Source organism: Lepidothrix coronata, unplaced genomic scaffold (assembly GCF_001604755.1).
Source record: "Lepidothrix coronata isolate B3197 unplaced genomic scaffold, Lepidothrix_coronata-1.0 Scaffold251, whole genome shotgun sequence".
Classification (NCBI taxonomy): domain Eukaryota; kingdom Metazoa; phylum Chordata; class Aves; order Passeriformes; family Pipridae; genus Lepidothrix; species Lepidothrix coronata.
The window spans coordinates 872,738-891,418 of record NW_016690431.1 but is presented as its reverse complement, the minus strand read 5'-3'; the positions used below and the strand labels follow the sequence as shown (position 1 = coordinate 891,418).

Sequence of the window (18,681 nt, the reverse complement as noted above, 5' to 3'; positions counted from 1 at the left end):
AGCTGATATAGTAGAAATATACTAGTGCTTTAAAAAGCAGAATTGATCTCAGTGTCTCCTGCTCCAAGAAATTCATCGCTAATGTTTTTTTTATACTAAGTGGTCAGTAGACAGTTGGTCTCTTAAAACACATTATATGTCATATCAAAGTAAAAGCATTCCAAATAGAATCCAGGTAAAACCCTCAGAGTGATAGGACTCTGTTCCATCTCCTCTCTATTTATCTGTGTAGTGTTCTGCTAGGGATTGGTGGTTATATAAGATCTATACCTAAATTAGAGGTAAGTATAAAATCTTTTGTAAGTTAGGCTGTGATTTTGACCAGGGCATAATTCAGAATAAAATGGCTTACATTCTCTGAGCATTTGGTACTGGTGTAGGTTGTGCTAGTTGATCCCTACATACTAGAGAATTAGAAAGTGGAAAACACTACCCCATCGTTCCACCAGCGTGAACCAACACAGGAGGCCTAATTCACAGATGATAGAAACCCAGTACTAAATAAATTATTCTCTGGGCTAGGTAACAGTGAGGAAGCAGACAATGATGCTTCTTAAGGGTTTACTAATCATGATATATCCTGATACTTTAAATGGAATGGCACAGCTTAATCTGTATTCCTTGTTCAGGAATTCAGCTAGAAAGACCAGTCGAGAGAAGGAAAATCAAATTGTTTGTTTTTAATAAATGCAAGAGTTGTGCTTCTTCATTTTCCTGGTAGACATGCAGGTGCCCACCATTGAGAAATCCCACAGCAGCCCAGGGAGCTCCAAATCTTCCTCTGAAGGACATCTCCGCTCTCACGGTCCATCTCGCAGCCAAAGCAAAACCAGCGTCACTCAAACTCACCTTGAAGACGCTGGGGCAGCCATCGCCGCTGCCGAAGCAGCTGTCCAGCAGCTCCGCCTTCAACCAAGTAAAAGACGCAAATAAATTCCTCAGCATGGCAGCTTAATGTTCATCTGTTGCCTTTTTCCCTGCTGTCCTTCTCTTTTTGGCTGTTTTGTTGGTTTTTTTTCTGTTCTTGGCACACTGTGCTCACTCTGTTCAATGTCTTTCTTCGTGTGCCTGTGTGTGAATACATATAATTATTATATACTCTTGTATTTAGAAGTCTTTTATTTATTTATTTATTTTAATTTATATAGACTGCAGTGAAACTGGCTGTTTCTCCATCAGTCACTTCACTCATGGTCCATGATGTTCCATGGTTGTTCACGACTCACAGAGAAGTCCATTGTGTTTTGATGTCACTAAATAACTACCAATGAAATAATCAAAATCTGCAGAGATGTGGCTGCCAGCTCTTTAAATTGCACACAAGTACTGAGACCACATTAATAACAGGATTTATCTGTAAGTAGTAATCAGGAAGGACAATACTATATACAGAAAAGAAGATTTGAAGTTAAAGAAATTTTTTTTTTTCTAACTACATGGCTGAGATATCTATTTTTGAAACATGACTGTAAATATATATTTTAGGGTTTTTTTGAAAGGAAATATAAGTCAACCTTCTTAATATCTCAGAGAAGATCATGTTAGTAATGAGCAGAAAAGAAACAGAACAAAAACATTAAACACATTAAATGCAAAACCATTAAACACACAAAGACTTTAGCACCAGATTTCAACAATGTTGTCAACTTAGGAAAGTCAAAGGGAGTTGAGAACTAAGTCAGGTATCACAGTTCAATTTTTCTAGTAATTTCTGTGCCATGAATTGATTAAGGGTCAAGATAGATTTCATCTGCAACTTCAAATAGGTTAATAAATTAAAACTATTCCATTCAAAAGAACTACTCTCCAAACTTCAGACCAGTATCTGATTGCTAGTTGAGGGCTTAGTTGATGGCAAATTAATTCTCTCTGACTGTGGAGTCATTGTGTTTGTCTTCAGGATTTGTTGATATGCCATAAATTTACCATGGTATAATGCAAAACTGGGGGGAAATTATTTCCCTTGTCTTCACCATCATTAATAAAGAAACAGCCAGTTTTAATACTCTTTAATGCTGTGCATGTGGTGTCTCTTTGGTGTTTGAAAACACTACTTACTTAAATACAGAAAAAACACTTCTGTTTGCATGAATAACATTTAAGCTGGTTCCATCTGAGGATACATACTCTGGGTTTCCATTTCACCCACACTGCCACAGCAGCACATAAAAGCGGTCAGTCTAATCATGCCAGGAAGCAGCACAGACACAGCATAGCAGGAGTCCTCCCTATTCAAAGAACTCAGTCTGACAATCTGCCTCCACCAGCCAATGACAACAAAGACCAAAGCCAACTAGCCCTCAGGAAAGTGATGTCTGATGGACCACTCAAGCCTGAAGGAGGTGAGCAGAAAGACATGGTTAAGAAACCAGCTACATCCCAAATCCTTCTTGCCATGTCAACTAATTCATTGCGATATTTAAATATTTATTTTACCCCTCCATTAAGTGCTGTAAATGTTAACATGAATCAAGAACTCTGCTTGATTTTTCCACCTACCAGCGCATAAATCCATAATGAAAAACTGTGCTAAGAAGCATTATGAAACAACAAATGTGTGCACTTCCATTCCACTGGAGTACTTAGACTTCTGTTGAAAAATAGTATAGCTTTGCTCATGTTGTTGCCTAATAAAAAGCATGCATCCAAGTTGGTCTGCTTAAGCATGATTGGACATTTCTTGTACTGTGACAAAAAAACCCCAATTGCAAATTTTTGTTTCTGCAATTGTAATTGAGACATTAACAATTTCCTTTTCCTCTTCCAACATAGTTATTATGTCAACAGTCATTAGCATAGATAAATTTTCAAACCACCAGTGGAAAGGAAAGGAGTTTTGATCCATGTATAGCTCAGTCTCTTGATAGTTTTCCTATCAGCATCTTTAAAATTATTTTCTACGTGTAGGCACCTGTAATACCACCTATCAGTAATTTATCCCCTCATCTCAAATAAAGAGCCAGAATCTCAAACAGCTCAAATTGCCACTGTTCTTTTGATTTCTGGAGCATTTTGTTTATTTACATGGAATCTGAGGGATAATCCAAATAAATGTACTGACTGGACTCCCAGATGTTCTCTTGTGTTGTAATGCCTTCCTAAGCTCTCAAGATTCACTGAAGGTTTTTCTGTCACACCGTTGCACACTGTGAACAATACAAGCTGTCTGAGAAGGTTGTAGGAGAGAAAGAGGGAATGATACTTCAAACTATATACCCTGAAGGCAACAAGTCATTACATTACATATTAGAAATATTGTAGAGAATTATGGGAATAAGAGTTCACATTAATATAATTAGTATATAAGGGAGGTTAGAATTACTATGAAGAGATGTGGTACTAAATGTTTTTACTTGTAACATTTATGCACAATGCATGGTCAGCTACACAATGTTTACAAGTCTGGTTTCAAACCTGTGAGAAGTTTTGGCTTCTTCCTATTGTACCAAAATCAGTTTGTCCAAATTTATTCATATGAGATGGGCCAGCAGTTACCATTTTGAGGTTAATGACTCTCATGAGTTCCAGCAGGAATAAAAAGCAAGACGATTTCACTGCAGTTTTGTGGAGTATGAAAGTAAAATGAGAAGAGTCTATGACCTTGAATGGAAAAAGCACCAAAGATACTCAAACCAGCTTCCAGTTTATGGAGTTCTTTGTGGGATGAAGAGATGATGAAGGAAGGAGAGGTTTCCCCTGCATTTCAAAAATTCTAAAAATTGAGACTCTTGTGAACAATGAATATTAGGCCATCATCACTTTGCAAATCCATTCTGAAAGGGATGATGCATGGTTGTGGTACCCACCCCCCTTACAGTCTACTTTACTGGCACCTGGAAAAGAACCCATTAGGAACTGGTTTTGTTAACTGGAACAGTCACCTTGGAAAGTCAGTAATTTTTGTCACTATGTCTCAAAGCCCTTTACTAAGGAAGCTATTACAGATAATCCACAAAATTGTTATTATTTTTTTCCACAGCTATTTTACTATGCATTTATCAAAGAACAGCATCTTTTAGAACAACTCTTTGGGTTCTTTCAGCCCAAGTACATGAGGGTGATGGAAATGATTCTATGCTGTGAGTGGTCATCTGTCCTTCTCCAGCTAGGAGAATGCTCAGAAAGAGTTTCTTCTTTTAACTTGTCTCTCAATAGCTTCCTTTTTTTTTTCCTTTTGAATTGAATTGGCTCCTGAAAACAAGCAAACAAACAAAACAAAACAAGAACCCTCAGTCATTCTCAGAATGTCTTGGAGAAACCTTTCTCTACTTCTGACTCCTAGGACATTTTCCATTGGATGTATTTTGTCAGTTATTAATTGTGTGTCTGTTGAGAAGCAAAAAGGAAATCATAAACAAAACCAGCACCTGTGGTATACTTAGCGTATTTTGTGAATGCAAAGGACTTGCATCAGTTTAAGTATATTGAACTGAACTGTTTCTGTATTCATTTTAAACAGTAAAAAAGTGTATTTTAATCAGTCTGTTTTAAAATTAAGGTGAAGATGCAACAAAAAAAATTGGGTTTTGTTCAGAACCATTGTAAAATCCAATATTCAACTAGAGCATTCAATTAAAAATAAACTCTGAAGTATAATTTTCTTGTTGCCTGTGGGAGATAAGAGTGTGATCTGCAGAGAAACCAATTCCATATTACACATTCCCATCACATCCCTCAGAGAGGAACAAAAGTATTTCAGAGCCAACTCTTTGAAGCCAGAAGTTGCAAGGGACCCAAGTCAGAGGGAGAGAGCAGTGCCTAGGTTTCATTTAATTTGATTTAGGTTTTGTGCAAAATATGAATTGTTGCCAATTACATATTCACATAAAATTAAGCACATTCCTTTCATCATAAATTTGTGTATTAGAGTTTATCCACCAGATGAGTCAGTTTTAGAGATAGTGTAAATCAGTCCAACCTTCCAGTTTTATAAGGATCTGTGGTATCTACATGGATGTAGCTTAAAGGGTAAAATTTGATGGCCTTGTCATTATTGGAAGAGAAAAAGGTGCCAGTTTTACCCCAAAAGGAACAATGGTTAACATTAGAATATACAATGGTTAACAAAACCAACATTATTTTATGACCAAAGAAGAGAATTTCTAGAAATTTATTTTAATTCTTCCTAGGATCTTTGGAGAAGAATAAATTAATATTTAAAGAGTAAATAGCTCAGTAAGTGAATTTAAGCCTGAACATCATTGTAGCCCTATGCATTTTTCTATCCTTTCAAACAGGCACTCATGAAAGAGAAGCTACAAGTCAATATGCTGTTGCTTGAATATCATATGGTGATGGATGCCATATACACTCCTCTTTTATTTGGCTCACCTTAACCCAAACAAACAAGCAAGCAACCTGCCAAGAGAAAAACTCTGCTATGCTCTTGATCTGAATTAGGTAGCAAATGTTAAAGATCTAGAGAAATTGCCATGTGTTTCAGTTAAAGATACAAACATACCTATTAAATTACCATTTAAGGTAATACAAACATAGTAATTCTACAGCAATTTCTGTCTGTTTTTCAATAATAAGAATGTTTTTTTTCAAGCTCAAACCTCTGGGAATTTAAAATCACAACATTTTCTTAAAACTTCTTCTAACCCAGTATTATTTATTTATTACCCTGAGAATGGGAGGTTGGAGGAGGAGAAGGGGAGGAGCACACCACCACACCATCTCATAGAAAACATTTCATCTTTTACATTACACATCTTAAATCATGACACAAAAGCTTTTCTGTGATACCTAAGAGGAAACTATTTCCAAACAGCTGTATGTCAAGTGGTTTCATTGATAAGGGGGACATCTACTCTCAGAGCTGATACTGTTAGATAGAGTATCTACATTAGCAAACTGCATCAGCATTTTCAGAATTGTACCCAGTTGAACATATCAGTTTAAACATCTCAAAGAATGCTATTTTAAAACTCTTTAGGTCCAAATGTAGCACACTTGCTTATAACTGCCTTGGGCCAACAACGTCGACAAAAGTTCACTTAAATGTCAGCATAACAGGTTAAAGGTACACAGAAATGTGATGTGATGTATGCATCAAGATATTGCTAGCACTGTAGAACCCATGATACAGGTCTGAGCTAGCACTGTGTAGTTTCTAAACGCTTAGCTGCAAGAAATTAAAATTGACCTGAATTTTCCTTATCACTAAGTTCTATTTCCTGGCTTTAGCAACAATGGAGTGAAAGGAAATTGATTCCTAGGTTCTATAAATCTTTTGAATTGGATATTATTGTGATCTAAAATACCTGCTCATTTGGGGTCCTTCTTGGTCTATATCCATTTTTACACATTTAATAGGCAATGCAATGTTTTAATTTCCAACATTATTTTAGGATATTTCCTTCACACTTAAATAATTTACTGTCCAAAGCTGTTTAATGACTTGTGTCACTAATCTCTCAATTTCCAAGTTAAATAGGTCTTCATATTGCTACAAATAATCCATTTCCAAGAATCATTTTCAACACAAGAACAGTTTGTCCCCACTCTCTGCAGATACCAATAATCTGAGGCTGTCTTTCGAGCCTTTCTAATAGCTGGCCCATTTTGCTTTGGCTATTCCTGCTGTTTACTCTTCCACCATTTTAAACTGACATGTAATTTCAGAAAAATTGCTCAGATTCTTCATTTTATAACACTTATTTCAAAAGTCTATTCAATGGTGGACTAACCTTTCAGAGTTCATGGAGAATTATTTCATCAGAATTGCTTTGCTGAGTAAAGAAATTACTTCACCACAGTTTCAGAAGAGTGCTGTATTTCTGCTACTCAACTCAAACGGTAAATTTCTCTGTAAAGGGTTGTGTTGAAATTTCACAAAATGTCACTGCTCAGTGTGTGGTTAAATGAGGATGAGTCCATGGCTTAAAGTCCTGTTCAGTATGAGGGAGCGTTAGGAAAAGAAACTATCTGAACTGACCTGAGGTGTATGTGTTTGATCACTAGTTCTTTGTGCATCCACATTCTGTTGCCAGTTGACAACAGATGCAACAAGCAGTTGCACCTTACAGAGCAATCTAGAGAGCCCCTGCTTTTAGTGCTAGCAAACCCTTCATAAAAAACAGGTAAACTGGCATTCGGGGCAGTTTGAGATTGGAGCACTTGAAGCACAAGGTGACTGAAAGTGAAGAGTAGCCACAGTTCTGCCAAAAGACACTGTGTATGAGATGCCCAGTCTGCTGGTCAGCAGAAAATTACCCATAGCAGATTGGTACTTTCCCCTGCTCCCAGGGGCTTGCATCTCTTTGAGAATACTCAGCATGATGCTATCAGACTTCTTTGTCACCCAGAGTTTCCCATGAGACTGCCAGCTATAACGAGCAATTTTTTTTCAAGTAGTTAGAGGCAAATTCTGAAAACTTAATCCTGAATACTTGAAGGCATTTTCCCCTCCTTCTGTTTGATTCACAAATAGAATTTTCTTTCCCAATTCATTTTGACAGTGTAATTGTGCTTCTAGACAGTTACCAGAAAAAAGGGAACATCTACAGTTAATTCCCCAGGAGAACGTGCCGGTTGAGTCTGTTCTTCTTTTCTCCATAGGAACTACAGAACTACATAGTCCCATTTTTCAAATTGAAATCTTTAAAAAGAGAAGCCCATTCACTGTAGAATAATGGTTGGAGTGGTGACAGTGCTGGATTGTTTTCATTTTGCTGCTGACTGATTTGACAGTTCATGGCTATAGGTCTCGTGTGAATGATCTATCTTCCTTATGTTAGGTTTTAAAAAACCCTCTTCTCCGTTGTAAAAGCAGACTTTTCTGAAAGATTAAATGAGATCATATGTCTTCCATTCTTCCCTTTCTTATTGATTTTAATATGATATTTTCTTTATACTAAGTCATTACTTACATGCTTTCCTTGGCTATAAAAGTTGAGTTTTAAGCTGGGTCCATAAGCCAAAGCATAAGCAAGAGCATATTTTTGCCATAGATGCATTCAACTAATATTATACTACTACTAACAATAATTTTTTAAAAAATAGAAATAAAATGAAGGAGCTAAAAGGTAAGGTCAGTACTAGCCTCCATTTTCTTGAATCAGCAACTCTTTTCTAAGAAGTTGTAGGGGAATACATGGTCAAGTATCATTCTATTGAAGGAAAAGTCTATTATTCTTCTTCCTGCAAACAACACAGAATACAAAAGGTATCTGTCTAACTATTATATCTTTTTTCTTGGGAAACCATGATCCTACACCAGGGATAACATTATGATCCACTTTCTTAGAATCTGAAATAATTGCTCTAAGCAGTGGAGAAGTCTTCCAATTCATTTATGCACTATTCACTAGAATAACTTTTGCTCATGCCAGAGCCTGTACAGGCAGTAAAACAATATCACTCAGAGGTAGGTTTAACATCACTTCGGTAGCTATTAAATATGACGTGTGTAATCATCAACACCCAATCCAAGTAGGGAACTACCAGGTAAAATAGGATTAGCAGATGAAAATGAAATCAAACTACAACTGTAACTTTGTATAATAGGAAATTTTGTGCGCTATTTCAGAGGAAGCAGCTCATATTAAAGTTTTAAACTTTGATTTCCTATTTCTATTCTTTGTAATTCAATGGCTGGTCAGCCCAGACATAATTGAGGTTACATTCCTCAAAAAGTACTAAGCACTTGATAAACTGCATAAAAAGTTTATGGAGAAAGGATTGGAGGGTGTGAAAGGATATCTCCTCTCTCCCAGAGAGAGACCAAATGAAGATGGGTGATGGTTTTCAGTTAAGCCTAGTCTCTTCCATTTGCTGAGGCCTGAAGAGTCTTTTCTCTAAAAATGGAAAGATTTCAGCATCATATGTAATTGACAGCAAGAACTATTTTAAAAGTTTTCTAAACTTTTGGAGAGTTTCTAAAAGTTACTTGGCTTTTTTTGTGTTGTTTTTTTTTTTTTAATAAGTTCCAGGAAAAAATTTGAAAACCACAGGGCAAGAAAGCAGTGAAACATAGCTTTTCCGTACTCTTGATACTTAATATTCAAATTATGGCAATTGCCTTTGCCCAAGTTCCTTTTCAGATAAACGTTGTAGATTTCAGTAAAGCAAGACTACACCTTGTAGCATCATATACCTCTGTGATACCAGAAGAGAATGTCTGATCTTTGGACCTGAGTAAATCCATATGAAGCTGTTCAACTTCCACAGACCAAAGCACCTCCTGACAGAACTTTGAGGTCAAAACCTGAGGGCCAAGGCATTTTCCAGCACAGACAGCTGTAAGCAGAAGCTCTGTAGCTGAGAATTAACCTGCCATAATCTTGTAATTAAAAATAGAATTGAAACTATTATAATGCAATTGTTATTTGTCTATATATGGATATGAACCCAGTTGACCGAGCAAGGTGGAAATTATTGACACTTCCAGGGCTTCACAGACCTTACATAGACTAGTAAGACTAGATGAGTTCCACAGTGAACTCTTAGTTTCTTGTTAAAATTTCTAAGACAACGTTCAAAGAGAAAGTACAAGACTGCAAGTGAATGTACAGACTAGTCATTTGAACATATGAACATGGAGCCAGTTCTATCTTTCAGCTTAGAGTACAAATATAACCATGGTTATTCTTACTCCCAGGCAAAATATTGCCTGGCAGCAGGCATTGCCACATCTTCAGAACTTTGAAGCTTCCTATATAATCAGCAGAAGTTTAGAGGTCTAGACAAATCTGTAAAAATACAGACATACAGAAAATGTGGGTGTCTCACAAGTTATGGTAAGTTCTCTCTATCAAGATTCTCAATTTGTCATGAAATCAGCTGTAAATCTATTTGTGGATTTCGTGTCTTGTCACAAACTGGCACTGTAGTTCATTACTTTCATAGAGCAGACAGGTGGGGGAAAAAAATGTTAAAGTTTAGAAATTTCAAAATCCAGTCATGAAACTAAATCTAGATCCATTATAACCATTCATCAAGAGATCTTACGGAAAAAAAACATCAATATGGAAAATTTTGTGAATTAGAGAAAACAATAGAGAAACTAAAAATACAGTATACTGAATGTGTCATTAGGATACAGCTGTTTCAAAAGAGCTATGTATTGATTACAAATAGATGAAGGAAAACTAAACCATTTATAAGGGCTTAATTCAAGCTTTTCTGGCTTGAACTAAATTCTAGGTTCTTGCTAGTTTTAGAAATCCACTAGTAAAGATATAAGAAATTACTTCAGGTACTAGCTTTTACAGCAAAGTCAGTAAAAATAGCTGAGATACGAAATATCCTTTCAAGCCACATATGTTAGGATGGATGCTACACTAAGCAAATTCATGCCTAAAAAAAGGATGAAGATGCTTTTTTGTGCTGGCACAATAGTGTTTTGTCTTCCATGGGTTTTGCAGATGTGTTGATCTCCCAGTTGTTCTCACCTGTGAGGCGTTTGTCATGCCGTGGAAAAAAAAACAAAAACAAAACAAAAGCCAAAACCAACCAACCAAACAAACCACAAGAAACCTCAAACAAACAAAAACCCAAACCAAGCCAAACCAAAACAATGTAACCTAAAGAAACCCTCAGAATCCTAAACAACATACATCTGGAGTCATACAGGTCACACAAACACTGTGAGAATTGATGTTATGAATTAGTTTGGGACAGGCATGAGAGAGCACCAATTCAGGATGCTGAATATAGGGCAGCTGGCAATAATGCTCTGTAATGGAGAAGTTGACCTCTGTCCTTGAAATCTTGCTCTTGCCCAACCTTTCCCAAGGGCAGTTTGCTGACATGTCACCATCATCATAGGAATTCACTCACAGTACCACCAGCTGGAAGTGATAGAGCATTCCCTGCACACTGAGCTGGCTGTCTCTGCTGGAAAAAACATAGGTGCCTTTCTCTCCAGGCGAGATATTGAGAGTATCTGTTAATAACAGATGATTTAAAAATTTATTAATTTGTATTAACATCCAAGAAGGCAGCCTATGATCGATGTATAAAATCATGAAAGAGAGCTAAGGAATAATTTTATCTGAAAGCAATATAGACAGATTCCTCTTGTGGCTGTAGGCAACACTGAAACAAAGGAGACTAATAGAGTTTAAAAGATAAAAATGTTACATGACAGGTTAGTTTAGCAGTGAAGAATCACTGTGCAGAATGAGAGTTCTGTCTTAACTCAAAGTTTGGACCAAGGATTGGTGATATAAGAATTGCTTCATTCACTGCATCTAATTCCAATTACTCACCTGTTTTTATATTACATTTGAGGAGTTACACACAGCTCCCCGGTCCCACATCAGGCAGAATGTAGAAGTCTTCACCAAAAGTATTATTCAGTCAGTCAGGCGTAAATAATATTGGTCGCCAGTTTGAAGCAAGACACTGTTGGGGCTCTGGCTCTTATTAAATTTCAGGTTAGATACCTGAGTAATTTCTTGTTTAAAGAAGAATCTCTTTTAAGTGCTTGTATAAGAGTTTACAGTTCACCAAAATAACATAAAATCTCCTTAATTCTTCATAGAAAAATAATGTTATAAAAAAAGTGTTTTCTATCTTCAGTATATATGCTCAGTCAGTTAAAATAGATGAAACATTACACTAGTAGATGTGATAAAACGCATTTAACAAAAAAAATAAAAAAATCTGCATTATTATTCCCAGACAATTGTGTTATTCAATATGAGAATAGCTACTCTATTGTTCCTGTATTAATTATTTTGTGCAATGTCACTGTGTCCTTTTTTGTTTATATTTCTCAACTTGCTAAATGCCAAATACTGGAAGATTTGTTCATGTAGTGCAGTAATATCCAAAACACAAAATAAGGCAATCTGATGTAAATCTAACATATGCTATACTAACACCAAATGGTCTTAAATTAGATTAAGGCATCTCCTGTCAAAATATGTGCATTAAAATTCTAGGCACGTAGTGAGATCCAGATGGGTAGGAGCAGTTGAGAAATATAATGCAGTAGCTGTGTTATGTCTATAGAGGGATGGAGGCCTTCATACAGTCTCTGTGACTATAGATTGTGTACTTATATATCCTTTCAGACTCCTCTCCTTCTCAAAATCACCAAATGCGAAGAACATTTCACGAGGAATGTGAGGAAGGCCCACTGGGACTTTCATTTTTACAAGATTATCATAAGAAAGATTTCAGATGAATAACTGATTTTCTGTAACTTTAGTCAGAAAAGCAGTGTTAATCAATCTGTCCCATTTTTTTTTCCCTTCAGGCTGTTGATTTGAGCAATTAAAATGACTGGACAAAAAATATGGTAGTATACTATTTGGTTTAGAACACCTTATTCTATGTGGAAATAAACATTATCTGCAAAAGATGATAAAGCAGTACTTGATGTAAAATATGAAAGTGAAACTGTTTGAAGCATGTGATTTTGATAAACTACACTTTTTCTTAATGTTAGTGGTACTGATGTCTCACAAGTTTTTTAGTAACCCACTGTTCCTGCCCTGTACAGCAAGGTCTACTAATCATCGACCTGCAGAAAGTTCTGTCTCCACTGGCTCATCAGCCAGCAGTTTTGGCAGTGGATACAGCATGGATAGCGAAGGCAGCAGCAGTGCCACAGGAGAGAATAATCTATTTCCCATCCCGAGAATGTAAGGCTTTTCATTTAATATACTGTATCCTCCATGCACAATTTATAGCCCTTTCACTTACCAGTCATCTTCTTGCATAGTTTCCTCTGCAGACTTGTGTGATGCAGTAGAATAGCAGCTAACTGGGGAGAATTTCTCTGAGTACATAGTTTTATTCTGCTTTGTTGAGCACTGAGTTGTTAATAACCAACCAAACCTCTGCCTCAGCCTCACGATTTTTTTCTCCTGTCACACAGGAAAGGTGTTAGTCTAAGCCTTTGATGAAAGTACGTAGTGTTGCCCTTGGCTCATGTTTTAGTAGTACAATTTTTCTAGGCCTGAGAATGCTTAGTTTAAGTTTTCAGATTTTTCTCCTATAGAGAATTGTTATTAATGCAAGTGGAATTTATGTTGTGAATATACCCCTAATTTTTCCAAGTTTTCAAGAGCTTGAGTAGAATTTTCAGTTGTTGTTTGCAAAAAAGCTTTTTGGTACAGAGTCCCTCTAGGAATTATCAAGCTACTATAAAGTGTAATGATCCTATAAAATGATTTAGTTTTCAAAACATTTTACCCAGTTAAGCACTCCACAGAGAAAAGTTTTGCCAGGATTTTTTCCCCTCTACTCTGTCAGCATGAATTGCCTTCATTTGGCAATTTCATTTATATTACTTTATAGGACAAAGTAACTTTTCCTGATAAACCTTTAATTCTGCTCATTCACTGTCTGCAATAGTTGTTCAATGTTTTTCTCTGGACCACAAGTTTTTTGCCTTTCCCTTGAAGTCCTGAACTATTAGTCATAAGAGATAGAGGCTTCCTAGAAAAACTTGAATGAAGTAAAAATCCTTCTCCAGAACTGTGATGTATCTGAGAATTTATCATTTTCTAAAATAAAGCCCAATAGGATTTGTCTACAGCTTGTTAGTAGCTAAAAGAAAAATAGAGATAAATCTAATATTTCGATCTCATCTTCAGAATTTAGGAGGATGATGTGAGCTCAGGTTGTAGGATACTAGTTTCTTGATCCTCCTTGAACTTTTCCCTCACAATAAAGAGTTGTACTTCCCAGTGGCAAAAAGATGTTTTTAATCAACTTTGGCAACAAAGTTGATTCTCTCTCATTCCTAGAGAGAAAAGCAAAGATGCATAAAATCTTTGTTCACAGAAACACAAGATGGAGCTCTCAATAGAAATTTTCAGTTCACATATGCTACATTTGAGTCCAAATAGTATAATTTACTGTGTATTGCCTAATAATGTGACAGTACCTACAGTTACTTGGTATTTGGCTGACAGATTCACTGCTCTCTTAAGCCTGAAATCAGCCCCACTTCTACTGAAAAGCAGGAGTAAGTCTCCACAGCTTCAGCATTTCTCTTATAGCAATTTGTCCTCATGAATTAAACAAAATATATCCAGGCCTCTTATTTTCTGTTAAGACTGGACTATTTTTTTCTTTATTATGACATTGTAAAGTAAATTATTTTTATGCTGATATTAGACAGAGACTTTAACAGTTACACAGGAAATTTATACAGACGAGACACGCTTTGTTTTTCATGTTAGTCTCCAGGGCTTTACAGCAATGTAATGAAAATTAATAACAAAATTACTGTTTACTGTTAGATTATTCCTGGAAAGAATGTTTAGTGCAGATAACTGTTTTTATTTTGAATTCTGTATAAAAATTCTTATTTACCTGCATATATGTATGATTGATATTCTAGTTAACATTTGCATTCACACTGGCTTGATAATAACTTCAGGGACTCTGACCTTGTACACTAATTGAGCATATCCACAAGAACACAGCTCACAGTTTGGATGTGAGGTGTTAAGCAGGCTAAATGCTTTTAAGTATCTTGGTATTTAAAAACCTCTTTGGTTATTGTCTTCCTGTTTAGACTAAGTTTTTGACTTATCAATAGAAAACGTGTTGGATATGCTAAGTTTTAAACTCTTTGCTTTAGTCCAAATGTTTTTAGACATAGGAACAATTAGTCTTGAAGCAAAATAAAATAATTAAATATTGACAGCATGGGAATTGTTTGATGAGGCGACTAATTAGTACACTTGCCAATATTAAGTAGTTATAACTATCAAGGGAAATTATATACAGTTACACAGAGCTGAATATATCTTGTAAAGTCTTTCTACTTTGGAATTTTTTTTAAATACTCCTTTATTATTCATTTGTAATATTCCTGAAAGTTACATGTTATCTTCTCTGATAAAGACCAGATTCCCTATGGTCTTTATAGAAGTACAATGTCTATAAAATTATATTCATTTTGAATGCAAAGGTGAAAAGCAACAGAATAAAGTATAAGGAGTATAACCCTTGGGACAAATAATTCTTGAATCATATCTGTGATATGATTTATGAAGCATTACCTGCAGAAGAAGAAAATAATATCTTTCCGTTAAAATTGAATATAAAAATCACTTTAAAAAATGTAATTTTATACCAATTTTTAGTTCACTCTGAGTTTGGACAGCTTCCATTGCTGAGACCTAAAGCTGACTCATTGGTAGCAAAGACCAGTGCTGACCCTTTAACCCCAAAGGAATCACATGCATCTGAAGATAATGCCTTATATTCTCTATCACATCATTTCAGAGTCTTAAGGGAGAAAGGAAACCAGAAGCACAAATGTCTAATAGTAGCAGACATCTTAGAGAGCGATTGTAATCATGCCTTAGAGCTCGCAACAAGTATATTTAGATAACTTATGTTTTGTCTAACTTTCATTGCCTAAAAATAGGCATCAAGAGTGTAACACAGGTTCTTTGCACACACAGTGCAGGAAAATAGGGACCTCCAAAGCATGATTTGTTCCATTCACTTTATGATTAATATAAGTCTCTAAAACATAAATTAAACAATCATTAAAAGAAGACGACCACAAGTATGCCTTACCTTTAAAGTAATGGTATTGTAGTTACCTTCTAAAGAGAAAAAAAAATATTCTTAAGTGATTGATCCAAATAGTAACAACAAAAAAAAAAAATCTACCATTTTATTTTCTTGTAATTATATATATATATATATACAGACTTTTTTTCCTTTTTTTTAGAAATACCTGTGATGTTTGTCTTTTTGTAAAGAACCAAGCCTCATTGACTTGGGTGTATCATTTCCTTAGCTCTCATCTCTTTATAGTCTTATTGACAACAACCACCATATCTTTTAACAGAGGGAAGATGAGCCAGAACGGACAAGAACCAGTAAAGCAGTCGGGAGTAGGATTATCCGATTCAGAAGGTAAAAAGAAATACAAACAGCACTACAGTGATATCCCATATTTGTAGAACTGATATGTGTTTGTCTTTTACTTGTTATGTTATGAAAAATTAGTCTATGCTCTCTTTGTATTGTGGATTAAGATCCTAACCTTCATTTATTCTAAGGGCTCGTTACACATAGCATCAGTGTAATGAGTCTTCAGTTTAAATGAGAACAGTGTCTTACCTGTTTTTTTAAGTAATTCAGTAGTTAGATTACAATGAACAATGTCTGTCTTTTGATGTCTATTGCTTTTCACGGTGTTCAAATAAAAAATACAGAGTATGGAGCTGACTCAATGCTCATTGAATTCAAAGAAAATACCCAATGGCTGTCAGACTCTATTTTTATAACATTTCAGAATGTTTACTTAATAACACAATTATTATTAGTAGTAGTGTTTACATAAAACATTAAGTTTAAACAAAAATATTGGCTGAACAGCAGGCTTGACTGCTGCACTTAATGCAGATGCATTATAATGAAACCCTTATGGGATTGTGAAATCCTGAGTGATTTTTTTTGGTATGAATGTGGCGGTGACAAAGAAGGAGACACTGTAATATTGGAGCTGGAAAGAGCCTGACAGAATGACTTTCAAAGCTTCATGAGCAATGTGATTATATCTTTCACGTGTAATAATGGACAACCACATGAAAATTGAGTGGTTTTCTCTGAAGGACTTGTAAGGAAAATTCCATTTTCCTTTGTATCTAAGGTATATTTTTTCAAGTGTATATTTCTGTTGACCTCAAATATAAAATTTAATTATTATGACCTTCATTTTATTGTTAAGACTTTTAAATGCATTTCAATGCAGCTTTGAGGTATTAATTAATAAATTGAAATTCATACATAAAATTGGTAAATTGATCTTAAATTCAGTCATTAAAAAAATCAAATTTTTCAGGTTTCTACAATCTGTATACATGGGCAAATAATTGCTCTTGCTATATTTGAGGTAAAAGTAGTCTAATATTCCACAGAGTTGAAGAAATTAAATTAATAATTGAAGGTAGAACTGTAAAACTGTCTTTTCCAAAGCAAGAATTCTTAACTGTGTATATACATTCTACTAAATGTTTCCATTCATAATACTCATCATGTAAAAATCAAAATTAATCTGCTTCTCAAACTTCAATTTCTTGATAGTATTTTTAAGTATTTGAAAATCAATCTATTTTTAAAGAGAGAAAATGTGAAGTGAAAACGGGAAATCAAAAATATTCCATTTTTACTTTGTCCTGATAAATTTTATATTGAATGATAACTGTAAAAAAAATACCTTTTCATCTTTTTGTTTATCATAAGTTACCCCTTTGGTAAGGTCTTGGATCTAAATTTCAGAGCCTATGAACACAAAATATTTTCATTTCTTATTTGTATCATTAAATAAACCCCAAATCAATCAAACAAACAAACACAACCCTTACCTTTTTAAACATTCTGAAAGATGTGTATGTAGCATTTGGTCACTAAAATTACTTTTCCAGTCACAGTTATGTTTCTGCTTGTCTTCAAAATCTGTGAATAACTCAAGAGCTGCAATTCCCTAATTTTCACTTATGATGCAATTCACCTCTCCTATCTTGAGTACTCTAAGCACTACAACTCCAAGTATGATAACATGAGTAGTTCTTGCTAAGTGCTGTTTCTCAACATTGAGAGAAGCTGGTGCATGCAGCCTGGTTTTTGGTGTCTGATTTCTAGTTGACTAAGACAGGAGAGATCAATCTCAAAGGATAAGTTCAACTAAAAGCTGGAAAACAATTCAAGAGCATTTAAGTTTCAGCATGTAAACATAATTATCTTGAGGGGAAGCAGTTCAGAATTTAGAGGAACTCAAGATTAACTGAGTATTACTTCAGTATTGCAAAATTATTGTGGTATTCTTTTCATGGATGAATGAAAAATCTTAGAGATCAAATTATACTTTTTCTGTAGTTCAGTTATCTGTGTTATGGACCAGAAGAGCTCTGAAACTAATTGGAAGCAAATGTTTATCCCCATTTTTCATTAATTTGTAGAGAGCTCCCATAGCTGACATTTGTATTTTCATTTGCAAATAATGATTTAGTGTTATATTTAAAAGCTTTTAATACTGACAATATTTTTTTACATTTTCAAATACTCTTAGTGCATAACTTTTGTAAAAAGTAGCCTGTGGGTTAGTCTCTTTAAAATGGGGCAGAATAAATTTATTTGCTTGAACATATGGATCTGCTGCTACTTTAAATGTTTTAGTCATCCAAGTCATTCACACAGGTCTGACAAAAATGGCAGGGGACTTACAGGATCTTTAGGACCAGTAGATGGAGGCAAAGTGAGGTAGGACTCATGACAATGAGAACTGGTTTCTAGACAGCTGAATCAAAACTGTAGCAACAGGGGTTGGGTTCATCTCACTGGATATGACACCAAAATTTAGGCATGTATATAAGTGGAGTCACCGGGGGAAAATATGCTCCTTTTGTAATTGTTTGCCTACTTGAGAAATGTGTTAATGTTTTGTTGGAGTAGTTTTTGTGCTATTAAGATGTATTAATATAGTTAAAAGTAAATATTGGAAAACAGTATCATTTACACACTATTTACACAACCAAATGGTCAATATAAAAAACTGTGAGTATTGATATGATAGTCTTTGTTTCTCTGAATATATCATCCTGTTATATTCTGTATTTTTGTACTACTTAATAATATAAAAATAATTCAGAGTTTTGTTCTTGGACACTGTATTAGTTATTTTTATGATATGCATTGTTGCATGCTATCTTACTCTGGGCATTATGCTCTGAGCAGATGAAATACTTG

General features: G+C 35.0%; 1 protein-coding gene across 7 annotated transcripts in view; it reads left to right on the top strand.

Moving 5' to 3' along the window:
- Positions 1–18,681, top strand: part of LOC108507326 (protein piccolo) — a 181,850-nt gene that overhangs the window by 117,046 nt on the left and 46,123 nt on the right. For 3 of the 7 annotated variants that reach the window (XM_017835204.1, XM_017835203.1, XM_017835201.1), the window contains exons 15-18: positions 722–916; positions 2,160–2,342; positions 12,458–12,599; positions 15,779–15,846. In XM_017835204.1, coding sequence (XP_017690693.1) covers positions 722–916; positions 2,160–2,342; positions 12,458–12,599; positions 15,779–15,846 — 588 coding nt within the window. Of the gene's footprint in view, positions 1–721; positions 2,683–12,457; positions 12,600–15,778; positions 15,847–18,681 lie in introns of those variants that run through there. The other 4 variants (XM_017835205.1, XM_017835202.1, XM_017835206.1 and 1 more) reach the window with 4 other exon arrangements.